At 44.8% G+C, this 17893-nt stretch overlaps 1 protein-coding gene and 1 non-coding gene across 24 annotated transcripts in view; both read right to left on the reverse strand.

Moving 5' to 3' along the window:
• Nucleotides 1-2289: 2289 nt before the first annotated feature.
• The window catches only part of Mical3 (microtubule associated monooxygenase, calponin and LIM domain containing 3), a 264490-nt gene continuing 248886 nt past the window's right edge, over nt 2290-17893 (reverse strand). For 19 of the 23 annotated variants that reach the window (XM_048787731.1, XM_048787745.1, XM_048787747.1 and 16 more), the window contains 4 exons: nt 8931-8996; nt 5974-6073; nt 5764-5837; nt 2290-5673 (listed from right to left, as the gene is read on the reverse strand). In XM_048787731.1, coding sequence (XP_048643688.1) covers nt 5489-5673; nt 5764-5837; nt 5974-6073; nt 8931-8996 — 425 coding nt within the window. In that variant the 3' untranslated portion in view covers nt 2290-5488. The remainder of the gene's footprint in view (nt 5674-5763; nt 5838-5973; nt 6074-8930; nt 8997-17893) is intronic. The other 4 variants (XM_048787742.1, XM_048787737.1, XM_048787744.1 and 1 more) reach the window with 1 other exon arrangement.
• Nucleotides 2378-2447, reverse strand: Trnaa-agc. Its single transcript has one exon. It is a non-coding gene; the product is annotated as a tRNA-Ala (tRNA).

Raw genomic sequence — 17893 nt, forward strand, 5'->3', positions numbered from 1 at the left:
GCTCCCTGGCTTAGCAGGCCATGGAGGTTGGTTTCTTAGTCTTCACTTGATATTACCAGGGAGGATGATCTGAGTGGGTGACACAACAGGTATTCTTAAGAGGGCCAGTCTGGCCAGCTTATGAAGTGAAATGAGATGGCACATTCTCTCTTTTCCACTTTTGAATGTGATTCCTAGGAAGGGACTCTGAGAAGATTCAGTGTTCAGGAGAGGTTTTGGAACTATCAGCTCTGGCAGTTTGTTGGGAGGAGAGGGGGGGACTTCTAAGGTTGCCCCAGTGGCCTACCTTAAACAAAATCGCTATTTCCTGCCGTCAGGTGATGCCATCAATTGTCCTCAAATCCTGCTTTTGGGTGCTCTGGTCCAGAGAATCCCTCTGGAAACAAAAGGTGACAGGGACCAGGTGCCCATCAACTCTACTTGGGCCATGATCATCTTTCCTGTCAGGAGTTGAAGGCCATCATATATTCCCACTTGAGCCGGTTATAAGATTTTATCCACTGGGCACAGTGGTATCCACCTGTAATCTCAGCTACCCAGGAGGCTGAGGCAGGAGGATTGCAAATTTGAGGCCAGCTTGGGCAACTAAGTGAGACTATTTCAAAATCAAAAAGCATGCCTGTAATCCCAGTGACTCTGGAGACTGAGACAGGATGATTACAAACTTAAGACCAACCTCAGCAACTTGGTGAATCCCTAAGAACTTAGTGAGACCCTGTTTCAAATTAAAACATTAAAAAAGGCTGGGGAGGAGCTGGGGTTGTGGCTCAGTGGTAGAGCGCATGCCTAGCATGCTTGAGGCACTTGGTTTGATCCTGGGCACCACATTAAAACAAACAAATAATAAATAAAGGTATTGTGACCATCTACAACTAAAAAAAAAAAAAAGCGGGGTTGGGGATGCTGGGGAATGTGGCTCATAGGCTAAACAACCCTGGGCTCAATTCCTAGTAATCCCCCCCCCAAAAAAAAAAAATAGAGCTGGGGATGTAGCTTAGTGGAAGAATGCTTTTGGGTTCAATTTCCAATGCTGAAAACGACAACAAAAACAATGTCAGAAAATAACAACAAAAAGATTTTGTCCTACTCTTTCCTACTACCATGCCCACCATTGTCCTGGCCAGGCCCCTTTTCCTTCTGGAGTAGCTGGAACGCTCTGGCTGCAGCTTCCATTGCAGTGACTGACTCAAACTGGTTCCAGGTCTGCAAGGTTCAGTTTCATGTTCCTGTTGCTGGTCTGTCCCTTTCTGCTGCTTCCTTACTTCTTAGAAAGGAGCCATGATCATGAACTCAGAGATACTGCTATCCACTGACAGATCAATATACCACAGATGGGGTAAATGGCACTGAAAGGTGCCTTGGAGGACTCTCAGAGAACAGAGGGAAAAGAGCTGGTCAGCACTCTTCCTTTTGTTCTCTTGTGGATGATTCCAGGCCAAAAGGTGATGTCAACCCCCTCTGGGACTTTATGCACTGAATGAACTTGGGGATATTGAAACATGTGAATGATTTGAGCTTGAAGACTGCAAATCTGAAGCCCCTGGGCTCCCTGGCCAGCTGGAAGGAAGGCTGCCAAGAACCTAGGATTGCTTAGACTTTGAGAATCTCTATTTCAAAGAATATGCTTTCCTACAAGATGCTACTGAGGCTCAATTATAAAGGGCAGATTTTTACCTAATGTGGGTGTTTGCCTCAGATAGTGTCTCAAGTGACAGCCTGAAGCAGAATATGAAGAACAAAGAAAAGCACAAACACACAGACATTTTGTGTGTGTGTGTTTGTGTATGTGGTACTGGGGACTGAACCCCCAGGTGCTTTACCACTGAGCTACATCCTCAGCCCTTTCTAGTTTTAATTTTTTTAATCTTTATTTATTTATTTTAACTAGACACAACATCTTTATTTTATTTGTTTTTATATGGTGCTGAGGATCGAACCCAGGGCCTCGCACATGCTAAACGAACGCTCTACCTCTGAGCTACAATCCCAGCCCCTCTATTTTTTATTTTGAGACAGGGTCTCACTAAATTGCTTAGTCTTGCTAAGTTGCAGAGGCTAGCTTTAAACTTGTGATCCTCCTGCCTCAGTCTCCCAAGTTGCTGTGATTACAGGTTGTGTGCCACTGCACCAGGCTAAAGAAGTTGTATTCATTAAATAACCCTATACACACCCATATATACACTAGATATAAGATTCACACAGCTAGCACCTATCTAGAAAGGCAGGTAGTGATATGAAAATGTATCCTGGCTCATTGTCAAGTACACTAAAATGACTCAAGAAATACACTTTATTTTAAAAACTTTTATTGCGCATAAAACAGTCCATTTCCCTTTGTGGGTCAGATATTACCACCTTTTAACTTTTTTTTTTTTCTTGGCAGTGCTGGGGATGGAACCCAGGGCCTTGTGCATGCTAAGCACATACTCTACCACTGAGCTACACCCTCAACTTGTAAATTTGTTTTAACTCTTTCCTCCTTTCTGTTCCATTGAAAAAAATTCTTCTCCTTTGAAAGTGTTAAGAATAGTCTATCATTGCTGGTCAAAATCAGCTTTAGAGTGGCTGCTAGGGGCAAAGGTCCAAAGACATTAACGGGGTTGGAATCCCACACACAGCTGCTGGCCATCCTCAAACTTGGGAGTTAGGGGCCGACTTCTGCCCACCAGGGATGCTGAACATGGATCCCCAACTATACATAAACTTGTATAGGTTTATTCAAATAAACTCCAACATTTTTTGTGTGTCTGCATGTATATATACCCTGCTTCCCTGCCTTCAAGGGAAGACTTAATTCTTGGGAAGAAAATCTGCTTGGAGCTGCATGCATTTCCAGAGTGGAAAACATTTCATGTAGCAAGTCACCAGATCACTAAAATCAACTGCAAACTAGTGGTTACAAACTGGGAGCTTTTTAAAAATTTTTTAATTTTTATTTTTTAAAGTGCTCTATGAGAACCTGAAGCCTTAACACTGTCAGGAATAGAAAACTGGGAGGCATCTTACAGGCTGGTTGAGGCTTCTCTGCCATCTTTAGCCCCCTTTTGAGTGACAATAGGAGCAGCATGTGCTTTGAAGGATGAAGTGATGCCAAAGTTGGCTGGGACTGGTGTTTCTGCTGCACGAGGCCATTTGAAGCACAGCTCTACTGCCACATCCCTTTTGAGTCACTTTGGAAACCAATTCCTAGTTCTGGGTTTAGCAGGAGTGACAGGGACAGAGGCAGCTTTGCTGGGGCTTGACTGTTGTGGTGGCATTCAAGAGAGAGGGTTAGTAAAAGGCCACAAAGGCAATGACAGTCCTATCCCAATTTTACTGGAAGACTGGGGTGTGAAGATGGAATCTAGAACACCCTCCTCCTCACTTTTAGGAACAGAGAATAAAAATGGAGATGTTGCCTCACTAGAAACCAGGAAGTGAAGAAGTCAGAGTTGTGATGGTTGCTAGCAGCACATCTGGATTTCCACAGGAGAAAGATGGCAGCTTTTAGAGAAACTGAAGAATAGGACAGATTCTTTGCTCCATTGTAGTTAGAATGAATGTTCGAGTTGAGGCACAGTGTGGTTCCCATGGGAAGTCCAAGGTCAGTATGGACCCTTGGCCTGTCCTGCCCCACGGACATCTGAAGAACTGCCAGGCCTATTCATTCTACACCGGCCCTTCCCACAAGGAGTCAGCTGCAGAGCCCCTTCGAGACTGGCCTGGCACTGATGGAATCATCTCTGGGATGACCATGTGCTAATTCTTTTGATAGGCAAGCACTCCCCAGCCCTTGACCTTCTTAGTCAGTGGCTTGATGAATTGTACACACCCGTTCTCTGGTTGAACCATGAAAAATGAACAGTTTGACTTGTACAGCTAGTTACATGGTACTTATTAGCCCTTACCACCTCAAGAAGATTCTAATTCAGGGGAGGAAAGACAGGGCTGGAGTTGCCTGTCTGTGAGAGACCAGCCTAAATGTTGATACTGGCAGCAGCACATGTTTTCCTGTCTGGCTGGACCTTCAGCTAGGCTGAGGGAATTCCTATCAGCCAGACAGATCACAGGAGCCACTTGACACCCTCTCAGCCAGCTAGAAGAGGGCTTATCCCCAAATCTTCTTTAACATATGCATGGAAGGACGTAAACCCTGGCACCAAGATTGAGAAAACAATGGGTCCTACAGAGCCAACATTCCAACAGCGAGAGACCAGCGTGGCATCTTTGCCTTTCAGCATGGCTGCTGACAGTGCTGAAATGTATCCTTGACAAGTTAATGGTTCTGATGTTAAAGTCCAGTGCCACAGCAAGAGCAGGGTGCCTGTGGAGGAGGAGAGGGCTGGATACAGTTACAGGGGGACAGAAAAGCTGTGAGCAAGGACCCAGAGGGTCTCAAGCTGCTCCCTGATGCCAACCAGATCAGTAACACTACGAAGAAGGCTAATAAATAGATGCATATAACAAGCGTTCAGTCAGTTTTGAATCAGGCTGTGTAGGACTTAGCAGACCTCTGTTACCCCTATATGTAGGTGCCAGGTGATCAGTGTCTCTAGTAAAGATATAAAAATGAAGTTGCTTCTTTTCAAGTATTAAAAAAATAAGTTAATTGACAAAAAAGATCTGAAGTGGCTGAGCATCTTGCCAGGTCCTCAGCTTCATTTCAATGTGCAAACACAGGAAAAAACACCAAGGAAGAAGGGAATCTCTTGCCCCACTGTGAAGCGCTGAATTGTGACAATGCCTGTCTGTCAATGGGGGGCTTGATGTGTAGGGTTCCCCCCCCGCCCCCAAAGTTAGTACTTTCCAGTGTCAACATGGTTGTGAACTAAAAGCAAAATGCAGCAATCCATGGGCTTCGGGCCTCAGCCAGAGAGAGGCCTGGGGCATTTGGCCACTCGGAGTCTAGTGTGTTGTGTGGGGGCTGGGGACAGACCCCTCTTGCATCCTCATAATTTGCATAATGAACTCAGAGCCTGCCTATCCCTCAGCTTCCCCTGCAATGCTGGGGTGGTCACTGCCCTGACCGGTCATTGCCCCTCTCCCATACTCTATCCACATCTTGCTTGTGGGGTGTTGTTTTCTTTCTTTGGTGGTGCTTCAGGGAGCATGAAGAAGGCAGCTGCCCTGCTCTGCGGGGTGCTCTCTGTAGTGGCGGTGTCTTTGAAGAGAAGGAGCAGCTCCCTTCTCTTACCAAACATGCTGGCGGAAGGAAGGGGCACCAGGCAACAGGTCCTCAGGGACTGTGCGGAGTTCCCCCACTGCACCATACATCTCTTGCTCTGCTTCTCTTTCTTGAGTGGGAAGTCCAGGTGGGCCTCTTCTCAGGAGGCGGAGTCATCTCAGATAATCATCATCACCTGGGGTTTCACCATAGCACATGAGCATGTGGATGGCTGAATGCAAACTCCCAGGAAGTGCCAGGCTTCCTTGGACCTTAGATCCAGGTGGTTTGGGAGAACATAGCCAGGTGGATGCTGACATTCCAAGCAGTGTAACAGCCACAAACTCAGGACCAGTTCAGGCTGAAACCCTTTGACAGCATAGCCGCCTCCAGGTCCTTGTCCTCCTCTTTTTCCCGGAGCCGCTGCTCCTCCAGCAGGGCCACCAGAGAGTCTCTCTGCTCCACAACTTCCAACATCTCGTTCAAGATCTTCTTCTCCTCTGACAACTCCTCCTCGGTCTTCAGGTGATCTGAGGAGTAGCCAAAGTCACAAGATGTGTGGCTTGGGAGGTGGAAGCCCATACCAGCCTTCCCCTGTGCACCTCCCCTCACCCACTTACCTTCCACTGCCATCCGCTCCCGCAGTTCCTGCTGTAGTCGGCTCTGCCGATCTTCCAGCTCTAACTCTCGGGCACTGAGATGGGGAAGGAGACAGAGACAATGACTTGGGGGGCAACTACTCACCCCACCAAGTTAGGATTGGTGTATCTATGACAGACCCAGTGCCTATGTTCCCTCATGGATAGGCCCCCAAATCTCAGACTACTCACAAAATCATCAACTCCGACTCATAGCGCACCATGGCATTTTTTTCTTGCACCAGCTTGAACCACTCTTGCATCAGCTTAGGGTCATCCTTCTTGCCCATGCCTGCCGAAAAAGACTGTGTGTCAGGCAGCAAGGGAGGGTATCTTGGTCTCCCCTGGCCCACAGGAATCATCACACTGGGGCAAATGTGCAAAGAGAGCCGAGCAAGATGCTGCCGGAACACTCCCAAGCCAGGTCCAAAGTTTGCCTACAGCCTTGGGGGTGGGGGTTGGGGGGCAGATAATGATAGGCCCCTGCATTGTGCAGACCCCAGGGCCTAATGGAGCCTATGCTTTTTGTCTGTTCTGTTCAGTCCAGGCCAGGCCCTGCCCTCATCCCTGCCAATAATCCTGGCTGGTTGTGACTGTTCCCTCCTCATAGGCTTGTTGATACTTTTTCTGCTTAGAAGCTTTCTTTTGTGTCTTAAATTGCTTTGTTCTTCCTTCTTAATTTTTTAAATTCATTTAATATTTATTTGGCACTTGCTATGTTCTGGGTCTCCTTGGAGGAGAAAACCAGTCTAATAAAAATGGCAAATTTAAATTTATAAACTACACTTTACTCTTTCACCCTCATTTAACCCAGTTCTTTCCTAGGCTGCTGCTCTTCTCTGGGGCCACTAATATTGAGGCCTCATAATTGCTTTGTATCCTAATCAGAAAGACACCCTTTCTTCTTCTTTTTTGTTTTGGTAACAGGGATTGAACCAGGGGTGTTTAATCACTGAGCTACATCCCCAGCCCTTTTTATTTTGAGATGGGGTCTTGCTAAGTTGCTCAGGCCCTCACTAAATCACTGAGGCTGGCTTTGAACTTGTGATTCTCCTGCCTCAACCTCCCCAGATGCTGGGATTATAGGCATGTGCCATTATGCCTGGCAAGAAACCATTTCTTAAAATGTGGCTGGACATACTTCTTGACAAACACTCTAGCAGGGACTGTGTGGTAGACACAGGGCATCCAGGATAGCTGTCAGCAGACCATCAGCAGACCCGCAAACCCTAGAGACTGAGAAAGGTGGCCACCCCCTGTTCTGATCCAGTCCCACCACCAGTTTTTGGGCCTGGTACCTGACTGCTGACTCAGGCCAACCTGAACCAGCACAGGACTAGTCTCCATAAGGAGCAACACAACCCTCTGGGCTTAACTGCAGCAGGAGGATAGAGGAAGAACCTTCCAAGGAATCACACCATCCAAGGAGGAAACAAACTTCTTTTCCTTGGAGCATAAATCTGCTCATGGCCAAAGTTTGGTCCTGCCTAAGAGACAGACTATGTCAGTGGCTCTTTAATATTTTGGGGTTACAAACCATTTAAAGCATTTCATGAAAACTAAGGACTTTTGCTAGAAAAATGCTTATATATATGCATAATTATTATTATTTTGTGGTGCTCGGGATGAAACTCAGGACCTTAAGCATGCTAGGGAAGTGCTCTACCACTAAGTTACACTCCCATTTCAGCATCAAACAATTTTAGACAGAATTTCAGGGTACTCAGGGGCTTTCTGAAGTACATCTATAGGTCTCAGGTTAAGAGGCACTGAACTGGGAAATCTCTCAAAGTATTCTCTATTTTCTGAGTTGCTTGGTTGGATGTCCCAGCACAGTGATTAGTGTTATAGCCCAGGAGTATGTACTATGTACATCCTCAGGTGGGTGGCTCTCAGAATTGCTCCTTACTCATTCTTGCCCGCATTCTACCATCTGGCATTCTTGCACACTAATCAAAGACAAAGCTCTTGTGATGTTGTCTTCTTGACCCACATAAGGCCTAAGCCAGTCAGCCAGTGGCCCCGCTCTAGAGAGGCAGAGATGCACTGTGTTCACACAAGCAGGAGTTAGTGTCTGCATTGTGCCCCAGTGAACATACAACTTTGCTCCTGAGGTGGCATGCTGTCTCTGAGCTCTACTCTCAAGGATGGAAGCTCCCCACTCCACAACTCCTGGCCTGTGGAGCCTGCGACTGTGCAGTGCAGCATGTGTGTCTGTGGGCCTGAGCTCTCCTCACCCGATCCAATAGACTTGGGTCTTTGGCTTTTAAACCAGCCTACAGCTCAGTTCCATGCATTCCTTCCGGAGCGTCTCTGCACAGTGTGCCCACATGGCCATGAAGATGGAGCCCTGAGACATGCAAGCTTGTCCAGTGTGGCAAGCTGAGGGCACACCGGGAAGTCTCTCCCTCCTTCCCACCTTCCCATGTATAAAGACAAAATTTCCACCAGGGTACATCTGAACACTGCTCATGAGCCATGGTGGAGCTTGTTCACAGCCGATGAGTAAGGGGATGTGGTGGGTAGGGTGAAGATCACATGTGAGAGCCATGGAGAGCAGAGTAAGAGATTAGCAAGGGTTAGTCATGGCCATACTCCCCCTTCCCCTGCCCACATGCCTTGCCAATGACAATCTTATCACCACAACAGACTTCAGTCAGACCAAAAAATAAACACCAAAAAACAAAACAAAACACACTCAGCAAGACACAAAGTAGAGAAGTTTGCTTTAGTGTTTGTTTTGGTAAAGAACCTGGGGGCATTTGTGTAGATCAGTCTTTGTAAGGACAGTATTCCTTGACTCCGTCAATACAAATCCATCTGGTGGACCTGATGCTTAAAGGCCCAAGTAAAAATGGTTATGGGGGATGGGGGGAAATGCTGCAGAAGGTCTGCAGGTTGTAGGAAGTCTGTAGACTTCAGTCGCCGGGCCTGGAGGCTCTCCAGCTTCCCTCTGTACCCGGGTCCTCCCCTCAGACAGTCAAAGGGATACTGTGCCTTGTAAGAAACTGCCACATATTCATGACATTCTAAAATAGGACTGTCACATATCAGAGAGAAAGAGAAATCGTTGGGCTGTGGCTCCCTGTGGAACTAATGTGGCTCTGACCCTCTGAGGCAGTGGGATGAGGCGGGTGAGGTTACGTTACCTTCCTGGACACAGCAAGGGCAGAAGGAGAGAGGTCTACGCCGTGGAGTCCCGCCACTGGGCTCAACTTCAAAAAGGACCAAACAAGGAAGAGGAGGAGGAGGAAACGGAGAAAGACAAAAAAGGAAGAGGAAAAGAGGAGGAGGAATTTGGAAGTGGAAAGGGACAGGGTGAGGGTGAAATAAAAAACAAGCAGAGGACAAAAAGCATAAAAAGTGAGAAAGGAACAACAGGAGGAAAAGAAAAAATACAAGAAATGGAGAAGCAGAAACAGGGGAAACAAAGTCTACAAATGAATTAAGTCCTTTTTTCAGCACAGAAACTGAACAAGAGCGGGCTCAGGCATCAGGAGCAGTCACTGATATGGGTGTGACTTGAGGGAAGGATGGTGGGGTCCTCCTAAAGATGCAGGTACTCCTTTCATGAAGCAGAAGCTCACAACCAAGTGGGCTATGCCTTCCTCTTCTATTCCTTACTGGTAGCATGTGAAATTTAGGTGGCCTTCATGCGTGTTGAGCTCCCTCCTCAAAAATGCCCAAAGCCCCTGGGTATGTCTGCCTACCTCTGTAAAACACTGTCTTGAATATGGGGGTAATATTGTTTCTAGGTAGGAAAGTGGTGCCAACCAAACCTAAGTGAAATATTCTAAGATGTGCTCAAAATTAAATTAACCTTAGATAAGTCTTAAGGGGCAATGAGGGGTCTGCTACCTTCTGGTGCTGTGTCTATAGAAAGGACCTGAGTTTATGGAGGCAGCACCCTAACTGTTGGTGGGCCTGCAGAGCTCTGGCACCTGCAGTGTTCAAATTCTGAGCCAGGACAATTTTGGGAAAATGTGGACACACAGAAGTGACTTCCATTGGTTTGTATCACTATCCCTTCCACATGCCAGGGAGAGCCAGCCACCCCACCTTTTCTTCTGGCCTTTCCATTTCTTGGAGGGGTTCAGTGTCACAGCTGGGGGATGCTGTTGCATTTAGGATCAAGAGGGGTGTGCTGACAGGACAGGCCAATAACTCACACTAATGATGTTGGTAAGAGTGGGGCAACTGAGAGGAGACAGTGTGCAGAGAGACATCTCCAGACCAGTTGTAGGGGAGACCTGATGGTCACTCAAGGAAGAGAGGAGCTGAGCAAGGGACCATCACAGAACCACAGCAGCACACACAGGGGACAGTGAAGTCCATGGACAGGCTTTGGTGGGGATCAAAGGGGAAGGGCTGCATGGGTGGCTTATAATGAGAAGGGAGTTTAGGTCAACAGGAGGGCCAAACAGACAAACCATTCTACTTTGCAATGGAATAAATGCAGGGATCACTTTTTTTTTTTTTCTTCTTCTCAGACCTTCGCCATTCTGCACAGTGCTTTGTACAGTCAATTTGATACCGGGTACAACTTTAATACGAAAGCCAGATACAGAAAACGGATGTGTGAAATGCTGATTACATTCAGTGTTCTCAATAGATCAGACCATGACCAGCTGATGCCTGGTCACATGGGAGGAGGATTTCGTTCTTTAAAAACTTTGTTTGCCTTAGAGCAGACTTATATTCAAATTTCTTGGTTTCAAAATGTAGAGTCTGTGTTGAGGTTCAGAATACCTGGATAAATCCCTTAAATAAAATGTCAATAAACCACTTCTGTTGCTTCCTAGAACCAAGGTTATATGTGAAAAGGCTGTGTGTTGTGCAGTAGAATAGCATCCATATTGATTAGCAAGGACAGTGACACAATATACAATCAATACACATCCAAAATCAAGTAGGAACAAGCATATGCATGTATGTGTGCATTTCTACTTTTTGGACATCACAAAATATAGCCTTTATCTCCTTTTATATAGATCACATTCCTCTTATACCCTTTCTGATATAGTGTACAACTTGAGATAACAAGATATTGAAAACAGAAATTAGGAAACAAAATTAGAAAAAGGGGGCATCAGGTAAAGCATGTGTTTAAAAAAAGAAAAGGAAAGGGGGAAGGCACTGTGATAACAAAAGGCAGAAGGAAGGGTATAGAAGACTGGAAGAGCTGGTCCCTCTTATCCCTCAAGGAGGAGGTGAGTAGACTGGTGCTTCAGGGCTGGTACTTTTTTCTTTAGTGTCCACAATTTCCACAGTGAATTTGTACTGCTTTTATAATCAGAAAGGACACCCAGTGGATATTATTTTAGGAAGAAATAAAAGGGAAAACCCAATTGAATGGGGAGTTCCACACCGCAAGAGAATCTGAAAGGACACTCAAACGAGGCACAGGGGCACCAACTGATAGAAGTTTCTTTGCCTTTTATGGAGATGTGAGAAACAGATGATCTGGTTCATTGATTCTAAGAGCAAAGGCATCACCCCAAATAGAAGACCACCCCTACCCCTGGCCCTGTGCTGGGGATGCAATCCAGAGCCAAGCATATGCTATGCAGCACTCTACCTCTACCACTCTATCTGAGCTACATCGCTAGCCCTTTTTATTTTGAGACAGGGTCTTGCTAATTTTACCAGACTGGCCTCAAACTTGTGATCCTCCTGCCTTAGTCTCCTGAATCATTAGGATTACAGTGTATGCCACTATGCCTGGTTTGTTTTTTCTATATTTCTATCTTCATCCTACTTTCTCATAAAGGTCTCTAAGATACTTTATCTCAACATGCTGTATCTTCTCCCCACATCCTACAAGTTAACAGAATAAAATGTTTTGGTAGCTAGAAAAATTAAGCAAACAAACCAGTTCTCAAGATATGGAGCATGGCTGTTCATCTGAAATGAAGACAAACCCCACTTTACATTTTTAGTACTTAAAATCCAAAAGGCCCTAACCCTGAGGCTGAGAGGTAGAAAAAGGTTTAGTGCCTTTCTTTTAGGAAGTAAGGTGATAATGAAGTCTGGTGGGGCCAAGAGCAAGGCCTAACTTTACTCACAGCCCAGAAAGCCTAGAGATAACTGTGCTGTGATGGGAGCTGACCTAAGGCTTTGTACTCCCGGTTCAGTCATTTGATTCTGCCTGGTTTTATTTAGCCCACTGGCTTCTACACTGGTGCTAATATCAGAAATAACTAGAAACACCTTAAAAAGATCATGGGCTTATTTTAAGACAAGGTGAGAGACTAATTACTTCATAAAATATGTTTACTGAGTACCTCTAATTAACCAGGCCCTATGAGGCCATCCATTAACTCTATTTTCTTTCTTTTTTTTTTGGGGGGGGGGGCGGTACAAGGGATTGTACTCAGGGGCACTCAACCACTGAGCCACATCCCCAGCCTTATTTTGTATTTTATTTAGAGACAGGGTCTCACTGAGTTTAAGTTTAGAGTCTCACTAAGTTGCTGAGGCTGGCTTTGAACTTGTGATCCTCCTGTTTTAGTTTTCTAAACTGATGGGACTCGAGCCATTGCGCCCAACTAACCCCATTTTCTTTAAGAGCCAAAGCTGGGCACAGTGGCACACACTTGCAATCCCAGTGCCTTGGTAGGTTAAGGGAGGAGGAACATGAGTTCAAAGCCAGCCTCAACAACTTAGTGAGACCCTGTCTCTAAATAAAAATATAAAAATGGTCTAGGGATGTGGCTCAGTGGTTAAGTGCCCCTCTGTTCAATCCCTAAATCAGGAACAAATTTCTGTTGTAAGATGAGGGTAGTTGCAGCAGGAAGGCAAGTTGGGTGGCCAGTCTCGAGGAGGACAAAGAGGAAGCGGATGATCAGGGAGCTGGCCTGCAGCTGAGAACTAGCCCTGGGATCTGCCTCATCTTAGAATCCATCTCCGCCATCATCTAGGCCCCTAGATCCTCCCTGTGAGACAAAGGAACCACCACCACATGCTTAAAGCTGGAAAGGTCTCTTTAGCCAGTACCTGGCAGACCCTGGGAGGGCTTATTAATGGGGCATCTAGATCTGAGAAGTCCCAGGGATTATAGCATGTGTCATTGTGGCTGCCTCTATTCTGTCTTGTTCAAGTTACATAATCTGTTGCATTGCCTCAGAACTCACTGGCCAGGTACTAGAGTCTCTGTTCACAGAGACATTATAAGGAAAATAGGCTTTTTATGAGCTAAGTCACCATTTATAACTATAATTCTATGGGAATAAAGAATTCTAAATAATAAGATTGTAAACATTATAGAATATCATCCTTTTATAAGTTGGAAGTTGGCTCATAACATCTTCCTTTTTGATACACTAGAACTTGAGCTAGATTACTCCCTTTTCAGCTACACTTTAGGTAGCTCAGTGGTAGAGAATCCTTCTACCACTGAGCTACCTAAAACCTCATCTTTTTGGTTTTGACTTCCTTAAGGTCTCTGAACAACTTCCTCCAAGGTGTCAGGGACAGGCAATAGGCATGCTTATTTCTTAATTGCATTTTGAGGTTCTATTTTCCTACCACATGATCTCTACTCAGACTGTGTATCCCTCATCTTGTCTGAGGGGACTTGCATTTCTTCTTTGTTTTGCAGAAAGGCACCATGTTTACTGCTAAGGAATCCAATGCCTTTTAATCCAATTCAGTGATGTCCACCTTTTCCTCAGAGACCCCAGGGGTTTTCCCCAGTCATTACCATGCTCAGTCACCCAGATTAAACCTGCAGAGAACAATATGTCCAGAGTTGTAAGAATTTCTTTTCCTTTTTCCTTGTGGTGCTAAGGATAGAAACCAGGGCCTTGAACATGCTGGGCAAGCATTTTGCCAGAATCACACACTCAACTCAGGAGAATTTCTTTGTGATTCTCATGTAAGAAAAAAGAAATGGGGCTATAATTGATTTTTTTTTTTTTTTTTTTTGCAGTATTAGGGATTGAACTGAGGGATGCTCTATCACTGAGCTACATCCTTAGCCCTCCATATTTTTTATTTAGAGACAGAGTCTTACTAAGTTATCCAGGCTGCCCTTGAATTTGTGATCTTCCTGCTTTAGCCTCCCAAGGAGCTGGGATTATAGCATGTGTCACTGTGGCTGCCTCTATTCTGTCTTGTTCAAGTTACATAATCTGTTTTTTTTTTTTTTAAATCTTATTTGTTTTTGGTGGGGTTCTTTTTTTTTGTCTTTTTTGGAACTGGGGGTCGAACCCAGGGCTTTGCGAATGCAAGGCAGACGCCTTGCCACTGAGCTATATCCCAGCCGTCAAGTTACATGATTGGTAAAAGCTTTCTTGACTAAGACTATATTCAACTATTCTCACTCTCCAACCCAAAAAACCCATTTGCCCAGCTAATGGCATGCCCTAGCACGCAGCAGCCTTTGTGGGCAATAACAAACACTGAGGCCTTATCAGGGCTGTGGAATGGTGAGAAGGCTAGCAAGTCTAGCCTACATACATATGACAGGGCTGGGGAGATGCTTGTGCTACAGAAAGCTCAGTGCAGAATGAATTTCTAGACTCTGAGTGTGTGGGGTGGGGTGGGGTGGGTGGAGAGAAAGTAAAAAACAAAAGGTTCATTTAAGAACTGAGATCCAATACATACAGACACATGAATGTTGGAAAATGTTGGTAATTTCAAAGTTCCTAAGCAAAACTAGCCAGGCTAATGCTCAGCATGAGCAGAGATGCAAAAATCTACTAACATCAAATTAAGAGAAGCAAATAGAAGACAGTCACTCAGAAGGTGGGAAGGGACAAGGCCTGGGGTAGGCCTCCCTGTGCCTCCCACCCCAACTTCCTGGCAAGAATGAAAGATCACTTTCCAGGAATTCATGTTATATTTCTAAACCTTCCATTTCCCTATGAGACATATAAATCAAGAGGTAAGGTCCTGTAAAATAAGGTGTGGGTCTTTTTAATCTAAAAATTTCAGAAGAAATATAGTTTTTCTTTATATTGTTTTTTCAGAAAAAAATATAGTTTTTCTTTTATTTATCTGATATAGTGCAACAAAGCATGGTGGATTGGGCTGCACCTGTTCTGTGTTCTCCCAGAAGAGGAGGGAAAGACAATGGCCACTGCAAACCCTTCATTTCTGGACCAAGGGTCATTATGTCTCTGTAAAATGGTTTATTTTCTTTTCAAATCACAAGATCCAGCTATTTGAGGAAGTGAAATCTTTATTCTCTATACTCCGTGGCTTAAAAGGAGACTACTTTTGGGTATTGGGGATAGAATTTAGGGTCTTCCATATGCTGCCATTGAGCTATGAACCCACCTCAAAATGAGCCTTTAAATAGTTAGCTGAAAGCCACTAAAGACCCCACTGAGGCACTGTGGTGGGACAGACAGAACACTAGGGGTCTGAACTCCTCTGAGCAGGATATGAAATTCCTAATAATCTGAGTGTTACTTAGAGCTCTGTATCATCCACATGAGAAACAAGATTGCTGCTATGACCCAGAAATGAGGTTGATATAAGGCCTTTTGGGGAGGAAAGGGTAGAACAGCAATCTGATTCTAACTACACTTCAAGCTCCAGATTCTAAAAGGTCCTCTCCCCTGCCCGCCCAGTATTAGGGATTGAACCCAGGGGTGCTCTATCACTAGCAGCATCCCTAGCCCTTTTTATTTTTAATTTTGAGACAGGGTCTTGCTAAGTTGCCAAGGCTGGCTTCTGACTTGCAATCCTCTTACCTTGGCTTACTGAGTTGCTGGGATTTACAGATGTACTCCACTATGCCCAGTTCAAAGGGTATCTTTTCCCCACTTGATTAATGAATATTACCAACTGCCCCGAGAAGTAAACATCAGTAGAAACTGAACAGGGATCTAACTGTGGTATTTAAGCTTCCTCCTGGGGCTTGGTGAGGACAGGGCCTGGTGACCTTCACCCTGTGCCTGGTGTGCAGAATGACTCCCTTCACAAAGGAATGTTTCTTCCATACTTCATTGATAGGCAGTAACAGCAGCCTATACCGTGAGCAGAGCTCACAGGAAGAGTCTGAACATTACACACAAGTGAGAGTGCACTGACAAAAGGGGAAGTGATGATAACCAAGTAGCAGGGGTCATAAGGTGTCTGATGGTAGGGTACTTTATAATTTGGAAGAAACACTAAGTTTTTTTTCTTTCATATATTTCATTTTCCCCTGGAATTTGTTGGCATTCTAAATCCAAAGAGCTAAGAGCTGTTGTAAAAACGGCCTACTGCATTTTCTCAGTTGAACAGTGGGGGTGAAAAAACAGAAGAGACATATATGAGACTCACTGTGAGGCAACAGCAGGGCTCCAACTGGGAAGGCCAGGCAAGCATGAGCTCAAAGAAGTGGGCTTTGAGAGCTCCTTCTACAAGGTTCTAAATGTAATAATGTCTTCTTGCGCATTAAGATTTATTTAGAATTGACATTACCATTGCCCAGGAAGTGTTAGGAGGAGTGGGAAGGGGACTGGGGACATTAGACAGGGAATGGGATAAATGGGATCTGTTAAGTAGGGTGTAAGCATCAGCCCTTTTTCAGCATCAATGGCCATGAGTGTGGAGATCCCTCAATACTCCAAAAGCTCCAGGAGCCTATAGAGGGGTGGGATCCATGGGATCAAGGGATCAGGGACACAGAGAACAGAGACCACAGTCCCACCTATCCAAGGAGCCAAGGGCTCTAGCTGCCGGTGGGTGGCGGTACTCTAAGGATATGGCACTGTCCTATAATAGGAATCAGAATTACAGCCTTGGTCCTCCCCACCCCACTCCTTGGCAGTGCTGGAAATGGAACTCAGGACCTTGTACATGCCAGAAAAATGCTCTATCAGTGAGCCATACCTCCAGTCTTGGCTTTGGTTTTAAAATAATGAATGAGCCAAGAAATGATTTTCTTAAAAGGATGGTGTTGGAATAAAAAATGAGAGAATTATCTTCACCAGCTCTTTTTTTTTTTTTTCAGGCCAAGCTAGAAGCACTGAATCTCTACGGAAAGAGCAAGAGACTGGATTGCTTGATCGAAGACAGGGAACATAAGAAAAAGAAAGTGTGCAACCTTTAGAATGAAAAAAATAAAATTGCTACTATTTGCTGAAAAAAAAAAAAAAAAAAAAGGAACACTAAGCAGGTGCAGAAACCCTGAACCCCTGCTTGACATTCCTGCCACATGGCAGCTTTCAAGGAGAAAAGATGCCCAAAGTTTACAAACAAGACTCATAGATTGGTTATTTCTCTAAGCCAAAAAAAAAAAAAAAAAAAAAAGATAAGTCTTATACAGAAAAACAGCAAATATACTGTATTCCTTTCAGCTAGTGGATCTCTGGTTTTAGAAGCCACATGAATCAGCTGCAAGTTCTGCTAAAACACAAGATACCATAGTCTCATCTGCAGAGTTTCAGATTCAGAAAGTGTATGATGGAGCCTGAGAATCTTCATGTCTAAAAAGCCCCCAGGTGATGCTGCTGCTGGTCTAGAGACTACATTTTGAGAACTACTGCCTGAGGCTTCTCCTGCCTTCATCTAAAAAAGTATAAAGTAAGACACAGGATGTGACAAAGAGGAGGGCCATCATTATGGACATCTCTACTTATAAACTCAAGTCTAATGAACTTGGGTCAAAATCACAACAGTGAAGCCTTTTGCATGCACTGGGATCTTTTGGGGGATACATGAGCCTACCCTAATGAAAATGATTGAGGCTGAGTTCTTCATGTTTGTGTCTTCTTTTTTTTTTTTTCTTTTTTCAGTGCTAGGGATGGAATCCAGGGCCTTGAACATGCTAGGCAAGTGCACTACCACTGAGCTATATCCCCAGCTCCACGTCTGCCTCTAAAGTGTGATTGGCAGTGAGCTTCATAGTAGATATGATACCTACAAGTTATGAAAGATAAGATTCAGGACAAAATTTGTGTTGGATTTGAGTGTGTGTGTACCTGCTATCAAACAACCAAACAAGGGGACTAGCAAAGGGACTGCAAGGTTGTTGAGGTGGGGTAGATAAAGTCTTATTATGAGACATTAGAAAAATTCTGGGCAGCAAAAGCTATCTTAAATCTTCCTCTGGAGTATATATGGGCAGTGGAGAGGATCTGACACGCTGCTCCTTTTTTTTTTTTTTTTTTTTTTT

This window comes from Marmota marmota, unplaced genomic scaffold (assembly GCF_001458135.2).
Source record: "Marmota marmota marmota unplaced genomic scaffold, marMar, whole genome shotgun sequence".
NCBI classification, from domain to species: domain Eukaryota; kingdom Metazoa; phylum Chordata; class Mammalia; order Rodentia; family Sciuridae; genus Marmota; species Marmota marmota.